Consider the following 17,445-nt stretch of genomic DNA (forward strand, 5'->3'; position numbering starts at 1 on the left):
TACCTTTTATAGTTGATCAAAAATCTCTTTTAAAAATCATGTTTTTTTTTTCAGAGCAAAATGTCTTCCAAGCCTAGTGAGAGTACACTCTTAATCTTTCATTTTATTGACCTCCTTCAGTTCCAGCTCATTAAACACAGGCATTTCCAAGGATCAAAGGAAATGAACCAAATGTAACTTGCTATAACCTTACAATATAAGAGAGTTGTTCAAAAAGCAAATAAATCTGAACAAGTAATTTAATATTGACACTCTCGCATTTAAAAAATATATATGTAATGGACAAGGATATCCTGAAATAATTTTAAGAGCAATTGATCAATGAAGGCACACACTTGGTGTACTTTTCATCCAATTCCCTTCTCATTTCTTATTCTCTCCCAAAGCAAATATTGACAAAATGATGAGCTAAAACCAGTGAAACTATAATACAAGGAAAAACAAAACACCATGACCTCCAAAAATATAGCTGCAAAGAATATCTGATTATATTGCCTATATAGAATTATTAAAACTATCATACCACATGGGGAAAGAAACTAGTAACTCAAACCTACTTTCCCAGAGTAATAAACAATTTAAATTATGAAACAAGAAATGTTTACTAGCTTTTAAATAGACTATATTTCAAACATGTTTAGGTTAATAACTGGACCATATCCCAATATCCATGTTTCATTAGCACTGACTTAAAATAATCCTTCTACTTAGATAAAATTTCTTAACAGCACTTTTAAGACATCCTAAACAAATAACCAACAACATTCTATACAGAAAAAACAAAGTTCTAAGTCATCATTGAAAGAAGTCTTTTAGACTAGATGAGTAGTTTTTCTAAAATTGGGATTTTTTTTAGACATCGATTATACCTGCTACCATATATCATGTTTTGCGATTTTTCACCAATTATTTGTTTGCTTATTTGAAGGTGATGTGGTCCCTCTACTAGGTTTGAATGGAGACTATTCTGCAACTCAGTATCCTTTAATAAACAATGATCTTCCCAGTTTAAAAATAATTCCACAGATAAGTGATTTGTACTTTAGTTCCAACACGGAATTAACAAGGGTGAAAGATGGAAAAACTGAATCATATTCTATTTCTTTAGTATTAATTTCCTCACAGAAAGACACTATTTTACAAGGCATCTGATGTAAAACACAAACCAACCAGTCCAGAGTTAAATGTAAATTATACTTGGTCACCTGTATTTTTCTCCACTTTTCCAACAAGAGATCAATTAATGCTTTAAAGCAGATAATCACACTGTCTACATGTGACAAAAGCTGTGCGAATGAATCCCTTAAATGATATTAAATAATTCTTCTTTCCTTACAGGACAGTTGAGGAGACTCTCCTCCAGCCCCTTGTCTGGCAATTCATCTACTCCATTTCAAAAATATTAATGTATTTATGAGGCCCTTCTGATCATGGGACTCAATGTGACTACACAAGTCACTCACCCATGAAACCAGCCCTGGTATACATATTCTCTGTCCTCATGGTACACATAATCTAATGGTGAAAAATCAACAAAAAAAGCAAAGAAACATGGCACCTTTATAAGTTCCATGAACAAAAAAAAGAGGGGTTCTATGATAAAAACTTAGGGAACTTAGAGAACCTTGAGAATGGCCTCTCTGAAGAGCTGAGACCTGAAGCATGCAAATGAGCCAGGTATATAATGTGTGCAAATCAAGGACCCTCAAAGTAGACAGTCCATGCCAGTGGTGCTCAATCTGGGATGATTTTACCTCCCAGGGAATATTTGGCCATGTCTAGAGGCATTTGTGATTGTCACAACTGGGGGTGAGAGTGCTACTGGCATCTAGTGGGTAGAGGTCAGGGATGTTTCTAAACATCCTACAATGCACAGGACAGTTCCCACAACAAAGAATTATCCAACCAAGGTGAAAATAGTGCTGAGGTTGAAAAACCCTCATGCAGACTGAGCATAGATCATGTATAAAGCCTTGAATGGGGCAAGCACTTGCCACACTTGCCTTTCACGTCCTCAGCCATGTGACTTTATAGTAGTGAATTTTAAAAGCCTACATTTTCAACAACAAGGGATAATTTGATTTATGTGACAACCTTTCAATGAAATACACGACAGCCACTAAAATTTATGCTTAGAAAGATGTTTAATGGCATAGGAAATACTGATATGTTCAAACTGGAAAAGGCAAGTTACACTGAAAGGGAAAGGTCTCTCACTTTCTTTAAAAAAATATTTATGTGCTTAGCATAGGGTTGATAAGAGTGCTGAAAAAGATGGAGTTATCAGTAGTTCTTTCTGGAAGGGAGGATTATTTTTCTTTCTTTGTACTTTCCATTATTTTTAATTTTCAAGAGAATGTGTATTTTTCATAAAAAATATCCAAGTATAAAACATCCTTTTCTTTCTATAAAACTGCATTATACATTCAACTTATATGGTACCATATGTGAATCTGATACAGCTAACCAAAATTTGTAATTCATAGAAGAATGACTAGTCATCTTAGCATGATGTTAGCAATAAATTTGGTGAATTCGAAATTTATTAAAGATGAAAAATTGAGAGCATATTTACTGTTGTTTTCTTCTAGTTGAAGGTCAGGATTTTATAAAAGAAAAGTAGATTTGGAAAAATGACTATTCTCTATTAAAATTGATTGCTATTGTTATTTATCAAAGTGGATCAGGTGCTGCACTCATAGAGAATTTATTTTAGAAAGGCACATGAAGTCTCTCATGATTCCATTTTAACAAAATGGATTTGTGGTTTGTTGAACAGTTATAACAAGACACCACTGATTCATAAATCATTTATATTTAGGAAAGGTATCTAGTTGCTGGGATGTTGATCTTAGTCTTACACCAGTTAATGAACAAAGAAATGTTACAGACATAGAAGATATCTTATCAAATGTAAGAACAATATGTGAAGCAAATTATACACACACACACACACACACACACACACACACACACACACACACTAAAAATCAGTATTCCTGAAAATCTTAGGCTGGAAACAAGCAAACATAACATGGGGTGGGGAAAAATAAGTGCAGTTTGAAAAGCTATTCTTAAGTTCCCCAGCCTACATACCTCCTAAAGCTAATTATACAAATACTGGTTTTGGGCATTTGGGGAAAAGGAACTTAAATAGTGGGATAGGATGGAGGGGAAGGGAAAACACACATTACGTATATTTGCCAACAAATTGACTGTAAGGGAATAGGAGGTGGTCAGTAAGATTCGGCCCCTGAAGGACAGTCATACTCTAAAAGCCTTAGAGCAAAAATCATACTTTCCCATCATTAAGCTACACTAAAGGCCAGGATACAAATGAAACACATGCTTCTCTTACACATCAAAACACACTGGTTTTGCAAGGGAAGAAAGTGACAAACTGCCCTGGCATGGAAACTAGGCCTTGATGTGCACAACTGAACATAAACAATGCACACAGAATAAGAAAACAACGATCAGAGAAGGACACTCTGAGATCTGTGGTGCAACAGGACAGTGACAAGGACACTTTGCAACCAAAAAATGACTAAACATCCCCCTCTCCTGACCAATATGAGTGACTACTACTTCTTCATTAATGACAACTATCCCCACTTTAATCCACCGAACGCCTAGAAAAATTTCACTCAGATATCCAATTACTGAATTGCCCACACTCCTTTAAACTTTCGTTATAAAATCACCTAGCACAAGCCCAAATCCTATAATAAGCCCCTCCCGACTACCTCCCACCAAGACACTGCGGTTCCTCTCTGGTGTGCAATCTCCCCTGCAGCAGCAAGCTAAATGAACCTTATTTGTCTGACTACAGGTTTGGTTCTGGTGGTTCTCAGCTGGTGGGCTTCAATGCAAGGCAATCCTAATATTCATAATCAGCACCATCAGACCATGGGTCACAATTTTGACTTAGGAAATTTGATCACCATAACTATGCTTCACAAGCAGCAAAAGTGGTTAGGTCAAGAGAAATAGTGACTATGACTATAGCCACCAGCCATCTAATTTGTGTGAATCCCTAAGCTACCATATCCTCACTACTCTCCCTCCATGAATACAGACAGAAGAATGATGGTACAGGCCATAGAGGTGGTGGCAGTGATTTCAGCTGTTGCAGCTATCAGTGGTAACAGTCTTGTTTATTTCTTATGGTTTTCATGAGAAACAAAATATTCACCATAAGTCAACAAATACTATATCAGACAGCAGCACATTTTCCAATTTTAGAAACAAGCATTTGTGACTTAAAAAACAAAAACTAGTTATTATAAAACTATCTTCTGATATATTAAAAGATCTAAAATTAACATTTCACCCTTAAAAACAAGTAAAATCAAGTTAAAAACAAGACACTGAATAAAAAGTTATAACATGTATCTTTAAGTACTTACTGTGTGCCTGGATTTGTGCTAAGTATTTTACAAACATTATTTCATTTCATCTGTGTAACAACCTTTCAAGAACTAATGTTTCCATTTTACAGTTGAGGAAAGAGATTCAAAGAGGATAACTGATTAACCAAGTACACAGAGCTGTAAGTAGCTGAACCAAGTTTTGAAAGAGGTGTCTGTAACTCTAAATTTACCAGGTAGATCTTTTCTCCTGGGTGTGAGAATGAAACAGCACTGTCCATGGAGTGATTACAGTATTTGATTATATTGAAAGCAGTTATGCAAACAAACAAAAAACTACAGAGTTCTACTCAAAATATCCTATTAGTATTATAATTTCTTGTTGCCACATCAAGAATTGTTTTCATTATCCCATTTACAGCCAAAAGCTATCAAGGAAAAGTTATCTTAACAAACTGTTCCCTGTATCAAAGAACACCCACAGTGTAAAAACTAGTTGTTATAAAATATTATATTATCTGAATGTAGCTTTGGATTTTTTAAATAAGCTTCCTCTTAATGAATTAACTTCTAAAGAGAAAATAATGCATGCGTGAACAGAACTTCAATGTGAAAGTATTATTCCCCCACCCAATAAATAAAAATAAAAGGAACCTTAAGAAACACTTTAAACTAACAGTTCTTCTCCAAATAAAATAAACAAGAGCAAAGGGCACCTTGACTACTACTCAGGAAATAAAATCAGAACACAGGGAAATCTGTAATTCTAATCACATTTACACCTTCTCTCCTCTTTTACATTTCTCATCCGAATATGCTTAGGAGCCCAACAAGCTTAAAAGAATTGGAGCAGAATAGAGAACAAAGGTGAAAACAATCTGAGAAACAGCTTAAACTGCTATTCTCACCATATGAATAATTTCAAATTGGGTAATATATTTTTCAGAAGATATAAAACTCACAAATGTAGACAAAAAAATGTAAAAAGTTATTCTACCTATTCATATTATAAAAACAGCATTTTGGCTAGACATCTCAGGAATGAAACACTGTGGACAAGAAATTAGAGAAAGGACTAAAAAATACACCTCCAAGGAAAACAATATAAATATAATTGTAGTAGCCTTAATCAATGAAAGGCTCTGTGCTAAATAAATACATTTGTTACAAAGAATATTAATAAGTGCATTCTCATGTGGAAATGACTACTTACATGAATATTAACTATGTTCTCTCTTGATATTGAAGATAACTTTTAAAAATAAGATACATAACAACTATATTCAATCACTCTAAATATTACAGGTCATATATAAACACAAAAATGAAAAGTTTTATGAAGCAGGTGATGTGTGCAGTTTACTCAATTTGAGAATAAGGTGGGGTTTTTTATAGGAAGAAAAGAGATCTCAATGTTAAAATAGTTTAATATGCCATTTAATTATTCAAATAAAAATGACCAGCAATATAAAGATCAGAAAAACGTCACAATGATCTCAGTTCTATATGCCAATGCCTTTTATTAGGTGATTTTAGCTCAGAATAACACTTTAGTTTTGAATCTCTCAGAGACAGAGTACATTAAAAGGAGTTTAAATAGGGCTCTACCCCATGGAATTACTCAGAACAAAATACCTGTTTTGTTTTAACTCTCCTCTTCTTACTTGAAATCTTTATCCTCTCTGGATGATCTAAAATATTGTAAACTTTCATAAGGCCTTTTCCTTAAAGCAAGTATCAAAGGAATTTAGTCTTTTTTTTCACCAGCAACACTGATGAGCCTAACAATGTAATCCTGCACAGCCCCTTTACTGGGTGCTGCTGTGATTCCTCCATCAACTTAAACTATAGATAAAGAAAGATACTAGCAGTGGGGAAATAATCCAGAATGATTTAGAAAAGAATATTCTTGCCATGGTGACACTTTTTGTGTGTTGTGTGTACCAAACACAAATGAGTACAACCATTTCCTTCTCTGTAGAGCAGAGATTCAGTTTTCCCTTACAGTCCTGGTAAAACACTATACCAATGATTGATACTCTGAAAAGTTCCTATTCAAAGGAGATGACACACAAGGTTTTAGGAATATAATACCTTCTAGTCAATATGTTGCATTCAGCAGGTACCAGAACTATTAAGTCAGGATGAAATCAAGACCTTATCAGGAAGCTGTTAACAGTCACTAAACATCATCTAGAGTTATGGTAATTTTTTTGGCAAAATCTAATAATGCAGGTGAGGATTTCACAGATCAACATCACCACCGCCAACACACACAAAAACACAAACACACACACAAACAATTTAGTATTATCAGTAGCTAAATGAGGTTTATTTTGTAATAGAAGGCGGTGAAATAAGAAAACATAGGATTACAAGGGGTGCTATTCTTTGATGCCAGGGGAAGAAATGCCCTAAGCTAAGACTATCAACTCTGTTGTTTCAAACAGTAAAGAAAAAGCACCTAGAACTGAATAGTACTCAAATAAACATTTGGGTGTTTGTTTAACAGACTGGCCATGTAAACTTAAATGGATTCAGTGTTTCCAAATGCCCTGATTTTCTTCATAGGATGACTGGAGTACCGAATGCAAGTTCACAACCAGCAAAGCAACCAGCAAAACCCCCACAGCTTGGCAGTCCTAAGAGCAAGTCTTCCTGCCTTGAAAGCTCAGGCCAAGGCTGGTTTTTAGATTCAGGCGTCCTCCACAAGTTCTTTGTTCAACCAGTAACCTCACAGCATTCGTCTTGGTGTTGGCATCATAGTCACAACTAAAGAGCTGCACTGCTTCCCAGTAAGATCTTGGCTCCAGACACCTGCTATTGTGTTTAACAACTAGTGACAAGCAAGTTAACTGGAAATCCTGCCAAAATCAAGAAATCTGTGGGGGACAACGGCAGAGGAGGAGATGAAAGCGCAGGCTATAAAACATCTACAAGAAGCATAATTTACACCGGCCACACTTTATTCTTTCCCCTTCACTTTCTGTTGTATCTTATCCACGTTATGTGGGTCCTCAATATTGTCAGTTTGGTCCCCTGTTGCCATCACGCTTTTTAGATACTGAAACTCCCCCATGATTCTGGGACACAAACTGGGCTGTTCCGGTACCTGCACGCAAGAAGGATTTGGTGTCAGGGCGCGGCAGAGCAATTAAAGCTGCACGAATTGGGGGTCCTGGCCCTTGTCAGTGCCCGGTTTCTCCGTACACACCAGCAAAGGAGAATAACAACGCAGATTCACATGTGTTTATTATCAAACTTGGGCGACCAACCCAATTCCTTCCACCATAAGAGAAAGCAGCAAACCGAGGACCACCAGAGGGGCACTGATGAAATTTCCACACGGAACAGAAATGCCGTCAAGCCACACTATCCCTAGCTGCCTTCTTTACAGGCTTCGTCCAAAGCATCAGAAGAAACAAATGCCCAGAGCTTGGCTTAGACGCGGGCGTAGTTAGGGAGTCCACCGAGCTGCGTGTCGCTCGGGATATTCACACCGAGCATCCCCGAGACCTCACCGGATTCATATCGAGCGGCTGGAGGACTTAAAAGGTCATCTTCCCGCGAAGAGCCAAACCCGAGAGCCTGGGTTAGCTCAGGGCCGGCACTCTGGACGCCTCGGCCAGCCAGACGCTCCTTACCTGCCTGCGGAGAATCCAGCAATCCCTTGACAGCTCCCAAATGCCGCCACTGGAAAAGTTTCCGAACTTCTTCGCAGCTCTGCACGCCTTCGTCTCGGGTACACTCAACGAGAGCCAGGAGGACACAGCAAAAGCCCACGCGCCAGGTCTGTGCGCCCATCCCCGGTGTTCTCGTCACCCCTCGCCCGCAGTGGACCCTACTTTCCAAGTGCGCCCTTGCTGAAGGCTCCAGAAAAGTCTCCAGGTTTCAAGGGCGTGAGTTCTGTCAGCGGGTTTATAGGCCCGCTCTCAGGCACCTTCTACTCTTGGGAGCACTTCTGGCTTTCTCCTCAGGAGCCCCGGCATGGGAATTCTCCGGGAGCGCTTCCACGTCTCCCTAGCCGGAGGAGATGAGTTGGCGCTACGCCGACGAAGAAAACCGCTAGAGCTGCCGCTTGCCCGCAAGCACTCGGCCCTGGCCGCTGCCGCCGCCGCAGCCGCACAGACTCGGCTCGCAGCAGCCAACGCGCGCAGCGCCCGCGCGCCGAGCTCTTCGCGTAGGCCACACCCCCACACCGCCCCACACCGCGGGAAAGCCACGCCCACGCCGCGCCACGCCCCGCCCCCGCCGCGCCGCGGGGCTCCCCAGCCCGGGATGCTGTCAGACGTGTCCTGCTCGCAGCTGGGGAGACTGTAGCGCTAGCGGAGCGACTGTACCTGTGGAAAACAGACAAATAAATAAACCGAAACCCGGACCTGGCTCTCCCAGTCCGTTCTGGGCAACAACGGCGTGTTGGAAAGAACACAAACTGTATGAAGCGCATCAGAGAAGACAAGAGATGAGAACCACTAACTGAAACTAAGATGAAATATTTCTCCATTAGATCAAGATCCCAAATATGAAGGAATTTCATTCAAATTGCATGAAAGGGATCTGGGCACAAAACAAAAGGCAAAAACTATTTATAGAAATCCCAACTGAGAGGCTTGATAGCACCTTACAGGTTTTAAAAAGAGAATACATGAGAATTTATTTCCTAAAAATTGCTTTATTTTACTGCTTTGGGACATTTTTCTATAACATTAACTTCTATTTTCTTAAGGAAATTAGAAGTCAATAGTATTCTGTTCATATGTTACCACGTCCTTATCACAATAAAGTCCAGCTTATTTTTGTATCACGCTTTACCGTCAAATTTTACTTTGGGCCCTTCTGAGCTTTCCCATTGCTGGAATTTCTTTAAAACATTTCTCAGGAAGAAACTAAGGTAAGAGTGCTGAGGGAAGTTTCTCACAAGGAAGATAGAAAAATGAAGACTTGAAGCGATTTTTAAATGACAAAGGGATTTTGTCAGTTTACAATTAACAAAATAATACATTAGAAATCATAAAACCAAAGGACCGGGTGCATTTTGAAAATATGGTGGACTAAACTAAGCCTGTGTGAGTGACAAGAGTGTCTCCATATACAGCCAGCTGAAGAGTTTTGAAGAACAAAAATTATTTAAAAGCAGATGGGGGGAATACAGATGCTTTACCCACTTAATGAGAATTTATCTCAAATTTGAACCCTTGCCCAGAAATAAAGATGAATAGTTTTAAAACTTAGTGAATTGTCCTGGGATTTTTAAGGACCATTTCTTATCAAAGGCAGTACTTTCAGCATTAGATTGCTTGCTTTAAAACCACTCCAAAGAAGTATGCCAGAAACAAAGGCAAACACTGTAATACCTCACCAATATGGACTAATGTGTAAACTCAGAATTGAATCTTAGAGCACAGCCTAACATGGGAACAATTATTGTAATGGTCGCTAGATTGTGAGCTCTTACAGTAGTCAAATCTATTCCTGAATTGTAATGGCTATCTCCAAACTCTGAGATGCTGATCACTTTGTATATAACCTGATTGGTCTCTGGAACATTGAGTATCTCTGTGGCACCTGAAACTCAGAGCTAGAGCTTGGCACATATGAATGCCAATATTAGTGCATACAGCAACTGTTAAAAAAAAAAAAAAAAAAAAGCTGAACAAGAGCCCAGACTTCAATTAGAGATATGAATGAAGCAGATCTGGTTAAGACTAGGGCAAATCAGGCCAAAGGGTAAAGGTTGAAACTGTGTGTTAAAACTTCAGCTTCCATCTGAGACCAAGGGAAGAGATGTTCATTTGGTGCAGGATCTGTATTTTCTGAACAGTATAACTTGTACAGTCAGCTTGTTCAAACACCACAATTACATGGAACTTTGAGTAGGAAGTGAGATATGGTAGATTTGTAGAGGTTAGAGTGAAATAGCAACATATCCCAAAGTAATTTGGGCGAAGAATAAAAATATATATGCAGGGCACCCCTGAGGAGCTGGGGGAAAATGCGGAAGTGCTGGACTTCCTCACCTGGATTGTTGCTGATGTTCTCACAAACATTGGGGACTGGTGGTTTGGTGTGCTGAGCCCTCTATCTTAGGACTTGCCCTTATGAAGCTTGTTACTGCAATGGAAAGGTTAAACCTGCATATAATTGTGCCTAAGTGTCTCCCCCTGAGTACCTCTTTGTTGCTCAGATGTGGCCCTCTCTCTCTAGCTAAGTCACCCCTGCAGGTGAACTCACTGTCCTCCCCACTATGTGGGACCTGGCAATGCAGGATACAACTCCTGGGGATGAATCTGGACCCGGCATTGTGGGATTGAAAACATCTTCTTGACCAAAAGGGGGATGCGAAATGAAACAAAATAAAGTTTCAGTGGCTGAGAGATTTCAAATGGAGTGAAAGGTCACTTTGGTGGGCACTCTTACGCACTATATGGATAACCCTTTTTAGGTGTTAATGTATTGGAATAGCTAGAATTAAATGCCTGAAACTGTTAAACTGCAACCCAGTGGTCCTGACTCTTGAAGGCAATTGTGTAACAATGTAGCTTTCAAGGGATGACAATGATTGTGAAAACCTTGTGGATCGCATTCCCCTTATCCAGTGTATGGATGGATGAGTAGAAAAATGGGGACAAAAAAACTAAGTGAAAAATAGGGTGGAATGGGAGGGGTGATTTGGGTGTTCTTTTTTACTTTTATTCTTTATTCTTGTCCTGATTCTGGTGTAAGGAAAATGTTCAAAAATAGATTGGGGTGATGAATGTACAACTATATGATGATACTGTGAACAGTTGATTGTACACCATGGATGTTGTATGTTATGTGAATATATTTCAATAAAACTGAATTTAATTAAAAAAAAAAAAAAAACACAAAAAAACCACTCCAGAGCACTGGCTGAAATACTCCTTTAGAGTGAATAGTGCTCACTTGACTTTTGACATCAATTCCCTGAATACTAGATTTTTTTTTTTTTTTTTGAGAAGCTCTCTTAAAAAATGAGAATTGAAAACATTAGCTGCTTTTAAATTTTAGGCCTTCAAGCACAGCATTATATATGTGTCCCAGAAAAACATTCCCCATGAATCTCTCCTTCTATAGCCACCAAGCCAAGAAGCACTGCTTAGAAGCCGGCTATACCTATGAATAAAAGCAAGAAGAATGAATATTAGTATATATATACTTCTTATGTTCCAGACACTATTCTAAATACTTTCTAATAGCTAATTAACTCATTTAATTTTTAAACAACTCTGTGAAGTAGTTACTAATATAATCACTATGTTTTTTTCTTTTTAATTAGAGAAGTTATATGTTTACAGAAAAATCATTCATAAAATACAGGATTTCCATATACACCCTATTACTAACACCTTGCATTGGTGTGGTACATTTGTTACAACTGATGAAAGCACATTTTTATAATTCTACTATTAACTATAGTCCATGGTTTAACTTAGGGTTCAATATTTATATTGTGCAATTCCATGGATTTTTTTTTAAATTTTTATTCTAGTTGCATATACACAACCTAAAATATCCCCCTTTTAACCACTTTCACATATATACTTCAGGGCTGTTAATTACATTCACAAGGTTGTGGTACCATCACCACTATCCATTATCAAAACATTTTCATCATCCCAAATAGAAACTCTGTACATTTTAAGCCTTAACTTCCCATTCCCTACCACCAGCCTGTCCCCAGGTAACAGATACTCTAGATTCTGACCCTATGAGTTTGCTTATTCTAGTTATTTCATATCAGTGAGATGATACAATATTTGTCCCTTTGTGTATGGCTTATTTCACTCAAGATGATATCTTCCATGTTGTTGTGTGTATCAGAACTTCATTCCTTTTTATGGCTGAATAATATCCCATTGTATGTATATATCCCATTTTGTTAATCCATTCGTCAGTTGACAGACACTTGGGTTGCTTCCATCTTTTGGCAATTGTGAATAATGCTGCTATGAAATCAGTATAAAAATATCTGTTCAAGCCCCTGCTTTCAATTCTTCTGAGTATATATATGTGCTGGTTTGGATGTATTATGTCCCCTAAAATGCCATGTTCTTTAACGCAATCTTGTGGAGGCTGATGTGTTAGTGTTGATTAGGTTGGAATCTTTGGATTAGGCTGTTTTGATGGAGCTCTAACCCACCCAACTGTGGGTAGTATCTTTGATTAAATTATTTCCATGGAGGTGTGGCCCTGCCCATTCAGCACGGATCTTGATTAGTTTAATAAAGCCCTATAAAAGCTCACAAACTGAAGGACCTCAGAACAACTGCAGCTTAGAGAGACATTTTAGAGACAGCCATTGAAAATAGACTTTTGCTGAAGCTTTGGAGATACTAGCCCAGAGTTTGCCCCTAGAAGCTAAGCCTAGAGACATTTTGGAGAATGCCATTTTGAAATGCAACCTAGGAGCAAGCAGACGCAAGTCACTTGCCTTCTGAGCTAACAGAGGTTTTCCGGACTCCAATGGTCTTTCTTCAGCGAACGTACCCTATTGTTGATGCCTTACCTTGGACAGTTAATTTCCTTAAGACTGTGGCTTTGTAACCAAATAAACCCCCTTTATAAAAGCCAATCCATTTCTGGTGTTTTGCCTAATGGCAGCATTAGCAAACCAGAACTAGATATATATATATATTTCTTTTTTTAATACATTTTTATTGTGATATTTAACATATACACATAACAGTGATAACTTTAAAAGTATGATTTAACAAGTAGTAAGAGAGAAAATTTCAAATTTCAAAGAATGTTATGGATTACAGTTCCACAATTTTAGTTATTTCCTTTTTGTGAAATATATTTACAGAAAGGTGACAACTTTCAAAGTACAATTTAACAAGTTGTTGTATAGGTACCATGATTGGAACTTTATAGTCAATCCTGTTGAACATTCTGAATTCCTTTAGTATCAAATGCCCAATCTCTACCCTTTTTCTATTTCCTGATAACATGTATTCTTAACTCTAACTCTCAGAATTTGCTCACTATAGTTAGTTCATATTAGTGAGACCATACTGTATGTGTCTTTTTGTTTCTGGCTAATTTCATTCAACATAATGTCCTTAATATATTCATCCATGTTGCATGTGTCATGACATTATTCCATCTTATAGCTGTGTAATATTCCATCATATGCATATACCACAGTTTATCCATTTGTCCACTGATGGGCCTTTGGGCTGTTTCCGTCTCTTGGCAATTGTGAATAATGCTGCTATAAACATTGGTGTACAAATGTCCATTCATATCCCTGCCTTCTTTTCCTCCAAGTATATACCTAGTAATGGGATTGCTAGATCATATGGCAATTCTATTCTTAGCTTCCTGAGGAACTGCCAAACTGCCTTCCAGAGCAGTTGCACTATTCTACATTCCCCAAACAGTGAATAAGTGTGCCTCTTTCTCCACATCTTCTCCAGCACTTGGAGTTTTCTGTGTTTTGATAATGGCCATTCTAAATAGGTGTGAGATTATATCTCATTGTGGTTTTGATTTGCATTTCCCTAATAACTAGTGAAGTTAAGCATCTTTTCATATGTATTTTTTCTTGCAATTTTATTGAGATATAGTCACATAACATACAATCATCCAAAGTGTACAGTTGTTCACAATAGCATCATATAGTTGTGCATTCATCACCACAATTTTTGAACATTTTCATTACTCCAAAAACAAATAATAATCAGAATAAAAATAAGAATAAAAATAAAAGTAAAAAGGAACAGCCAAAACAACCCATCACCCCATCCCCCCCCCCTTATCATTTACCTTTTTGTTCCCCTTTTTCTACTCATCTTCCTTATACTGGATAAAGGGAGCATGAGCCACAAGGTTTTCACAATCACACAGTGAAAGCTATATAGTTATACAATCATCTTCAAGAATCAAGGCTACTGCAATTCAACAGTTTCAGCTATTTCCTTCCAGCTATTCTAGGTATATATATTTTTGTTTAAGGTATGAAGTGGGGGTCCTGCTTTTTTTTGCAAAAAGAGACCCCGTTTTCTCAGCACCATTTGTTGATGAGACTATTCTTTCTGAATTGAGTGGTCTTTGCCCCATTGTCAAAAATCAATTGCCCATAAATACGAGGTGTGATATCTGAGCTCTCAATTCAATTCCATTGGTTTATATGTCTGTCCTTTTGCCAATACCATGCTCTTTTTTTTTTGTAGTTATAACATTATTTTTTAAATTGCAAGTCAGTTTATGACTTTGTTGTATATACAATGATTACATTTCTTTTCTCTTACATTTTCCCCCTGGGATTAATAATTTGCTCTCTCCCCTATTTTATCAGGTTTTTTTGTTTGTTTTTTGAGTCATTACTACATAATCCAATTGTTCCAACAGATCTTTCAAATGCCTATTAGTAAATTCTCAAGGTGACTAAAACTGGAAAAAGAATTACTTTAAAAAAAATTGTCCATGGTTGTCATTGGAAGACATTTACTTTGCAGCTCTCCTTCCTCCTGCTCCACTCTATACTGGCTGCTTTTTATGTCTCCTGCATAGTCATCAGATTGGAACTTCACTGCTTTATTGCTTTGTATCCTCTATTTGCTGAAATGTTCTCATTGTTGGCTTACTCCCTTGTTTTGCTGCAGCAAATCCCACAACAGCTTCCTGAACATTTATGCTTCATGGAGTTTTCCTTATAGTCCTTGAGCTCCAGGCACCCTCTTCCATCTGAGCCACAGAATTTTTCAGCCCTCTGATTGGCACCATTTTCTACTGACATCTTGTAATATGAGATGGATGGAACCATCAAGTAACCCTTTGAGGTCTGCATCACCAACCACAAGACACAGCACATAAAATCCAACTGAAGGTTGGGCATACTCCATGTAGTCATTCAGAGGCCAAGGCTGACAGCATTTGCCGTCTTCAACAGAAGTCGTCCAAGGTCAATCTAGGAGTTAACATCCAGACAGCAGATATGTGGTAAGATGAAGGCTCTTGCATGGGAGGTTTTCATGGGACAGTCTTTGGATGTGATTCAAGTTGTCCCAGAGATGCAGGCACCCCTCTCTTTGCAGAAGGCTCCATCATCTGTGGATCCCAACAGAGAGTACTTTACTGCAAGGTCCAAAGCTCAATTGGTTCAAAAAGGAGGGTCAGCCATCCTCTCCTGGCCTCAGGGTGCAGCACAGGAAACTTGGTGCTCACTGTTTAACTGTGGGTGTGCATCCTTTCCAAGCCCCCTTCTGAATTTCTGGAGCAGGCCAAAATGTGGAAGAGAGAGCTCATCCATGTCAAGGGGACAGCAATGGTTCCCATCCAGACACATAAAATCCACATGGAGGTGGGGTATACTCCATGTAGCCATTTAGGGGCTGAGGCTGACAGCATTTGCCATCTTCAACAGCTGAAGCCCAAGGTCATTTGAAGCATCAGCATTCAATAGCAGATGTGAAGTAAAATTAAGGCTCTTGTGTGCGAAATTTTCAATGGAACAATCCTCGGTGAACAGGTGCCTCCTCAGGAAGGCCTGCAGAAAGCAGTCCTTGACATACCAGCTACACAGGCAGCATGGCCAAGGGCAAGAGGCCCCATTGTGGCCATGAATAGCTACCTGCCTTCTGTGTACTAAAGCTCCCATGGGTCCTACTCTAGCCACCCAACATGCAAACCCAGTGCTCGCAGCCTCCCCAAGGGCCCAACACAAATCCTTCAGGTCCTCAAAGTTAGGATAAGCCCTCAGAAGGGTAGGAAACATGGAGTGAGAGACACAGCACTGGCAGCCCAAGGGCAAGTGGACTAGGAGCCTGGGAGATTTTTTTATTATTGAGTCAGTCTCTTTGTTAGTTACTGAGTTGTTGAGTTCTTCTGCTTCTTCTCTAGCCAATGTATGTAGTTTATGTGTTTCAAGGAATTTTCCATTTCAACTAGGCTGTCTAATTTCTTGGCATAGAGTTGTTCATAGTATCCCTTCATAGTCATTTTTATTTCAGTGGGGTAAGTAGTAATGCCCCCCTTTTCATTTCTGATTTTAGTAATTTTTGTGTTTTTTTCTTCATCAACCTAGCTACAGGTTTGTCAAAAAAAAATGGTTTGTGGATCTTTCAAAGAACCAACTTTTGGTTTTGTTGATTCTATTGTTTTTTTTATTCTGTATTTCATGTTTAGACTCTAATCTTTGTTATTTCCTTCCTTCTACTGTTGGATTTACTTTGCTCTTTTCCTAGGTATCCCAGTTTTGGAGTTAGGTGTCTGATTTGAAATTGTTCTTCTTTTTTAATGTAAGCATTTTGAGCTATACATTTTCCTCTCAGCACTGCCTTTGCTACATCCCATAAGTTTGGTAGGTTGCATTTTCATTTTTATTTGCCTCAAGATATTTTCTAAATTCCCTTGTGATTTCCTATTTAACCCATTATTTGTTTCAGGGTATATTGTTTAATTTCCATGTTTGGAAATTTTCCACTTCTTCCCCTTCTTGTTGATCAGAGAAGAAACTTTGTATGATTTCAATATTTTTAAATTTATTGATATTTGTTTTGTGACCTAAGGGATGGTCTGTTCTGGAGAACGATCCATGTGCACTCAAGAAGAATGTGTGTTCTGTTGTCTTTGGGTGAAGTTTTCTATATATGTCTGTTAGGTCTAGTTGGTTTAGAGTGTCATTCAAATCTTGTATTTTCTTGTTGATCTTCTGACTAGATGTTCTATCTTATAACTGAAAGTTGTATATTAAAGTCTCCTACTATTAATGTAGAACTGTCAGTTTCTCCCTTTAAATCTGTCAGTATTTGCTACATATATTCTGGGGCTCTGCTATTAGACACATATTTATTTCTAATTGTTGGGTTTTCTTTTTTAATTGACCTCTTTATTAGTATATAATGACCATCTTTGTTCCATGTAACAATTTTTTATTTTAAAGTCCATTTTAAGCTACCTTAGCTCTGCTATGGTTACTATTTGCATTGTATATATTTATTTTCCATCCTTTCACTGTCAATCTACTTATGTCTTTGAATTCAATGTGTGTCTCTTATAGGCTGCTTATAGTTGGGTCCTGCTTTTTTATCTATTCTACACATCTCTGCCT

The 17,445-nt window shown here is 38.1% G+C and overlaps 1 protein-coding gene across 4 annotated transcripts in view; it reads right to left on the bottom strand.

Annotated features, from left to right (window-relative positions):
• The window catches only part of GPC5 (glypican 5), a 1,661,658-nt gene extending 1,653,156 nt beyond the window's left edge, over positions 1–8,502 (bottom strand). For all 4 annotated transcript variants that reach the window (XM_037799997.1, XM_037799998.1, XM_037799999.1 and 1 more), the window contains exon 1: positions 8,015–8,502. In XM_037799997.1, coding sequence (XP_037655925.1) covers positions 8,015–8,174 — 160 coding nt within the window. In that variant the 5' untranslated portion in view covers positions 8,175–8,502. The remainder of the gene's footprint in view (positions 1–8,014) is intronic.
• Positions 8,503–17,445: the final 8,943 nt, after the last annotated feature.

The sequence above is a fragment of the Choloepus didactylus genome, chromosome 12, assembly GCF_015220235.1.
Source record: "Choloepus didactylus isolate mChoDid1 chromosome 12, mChoDid1.pri, whole genome shotgun sequence".
Classification (NCBI taxonomy): Eukaryota; Metazoa; Chordata; class Mammalia; order Pilosa; family Megalonychidae; genus Choloepus; species Choloepus didactylus.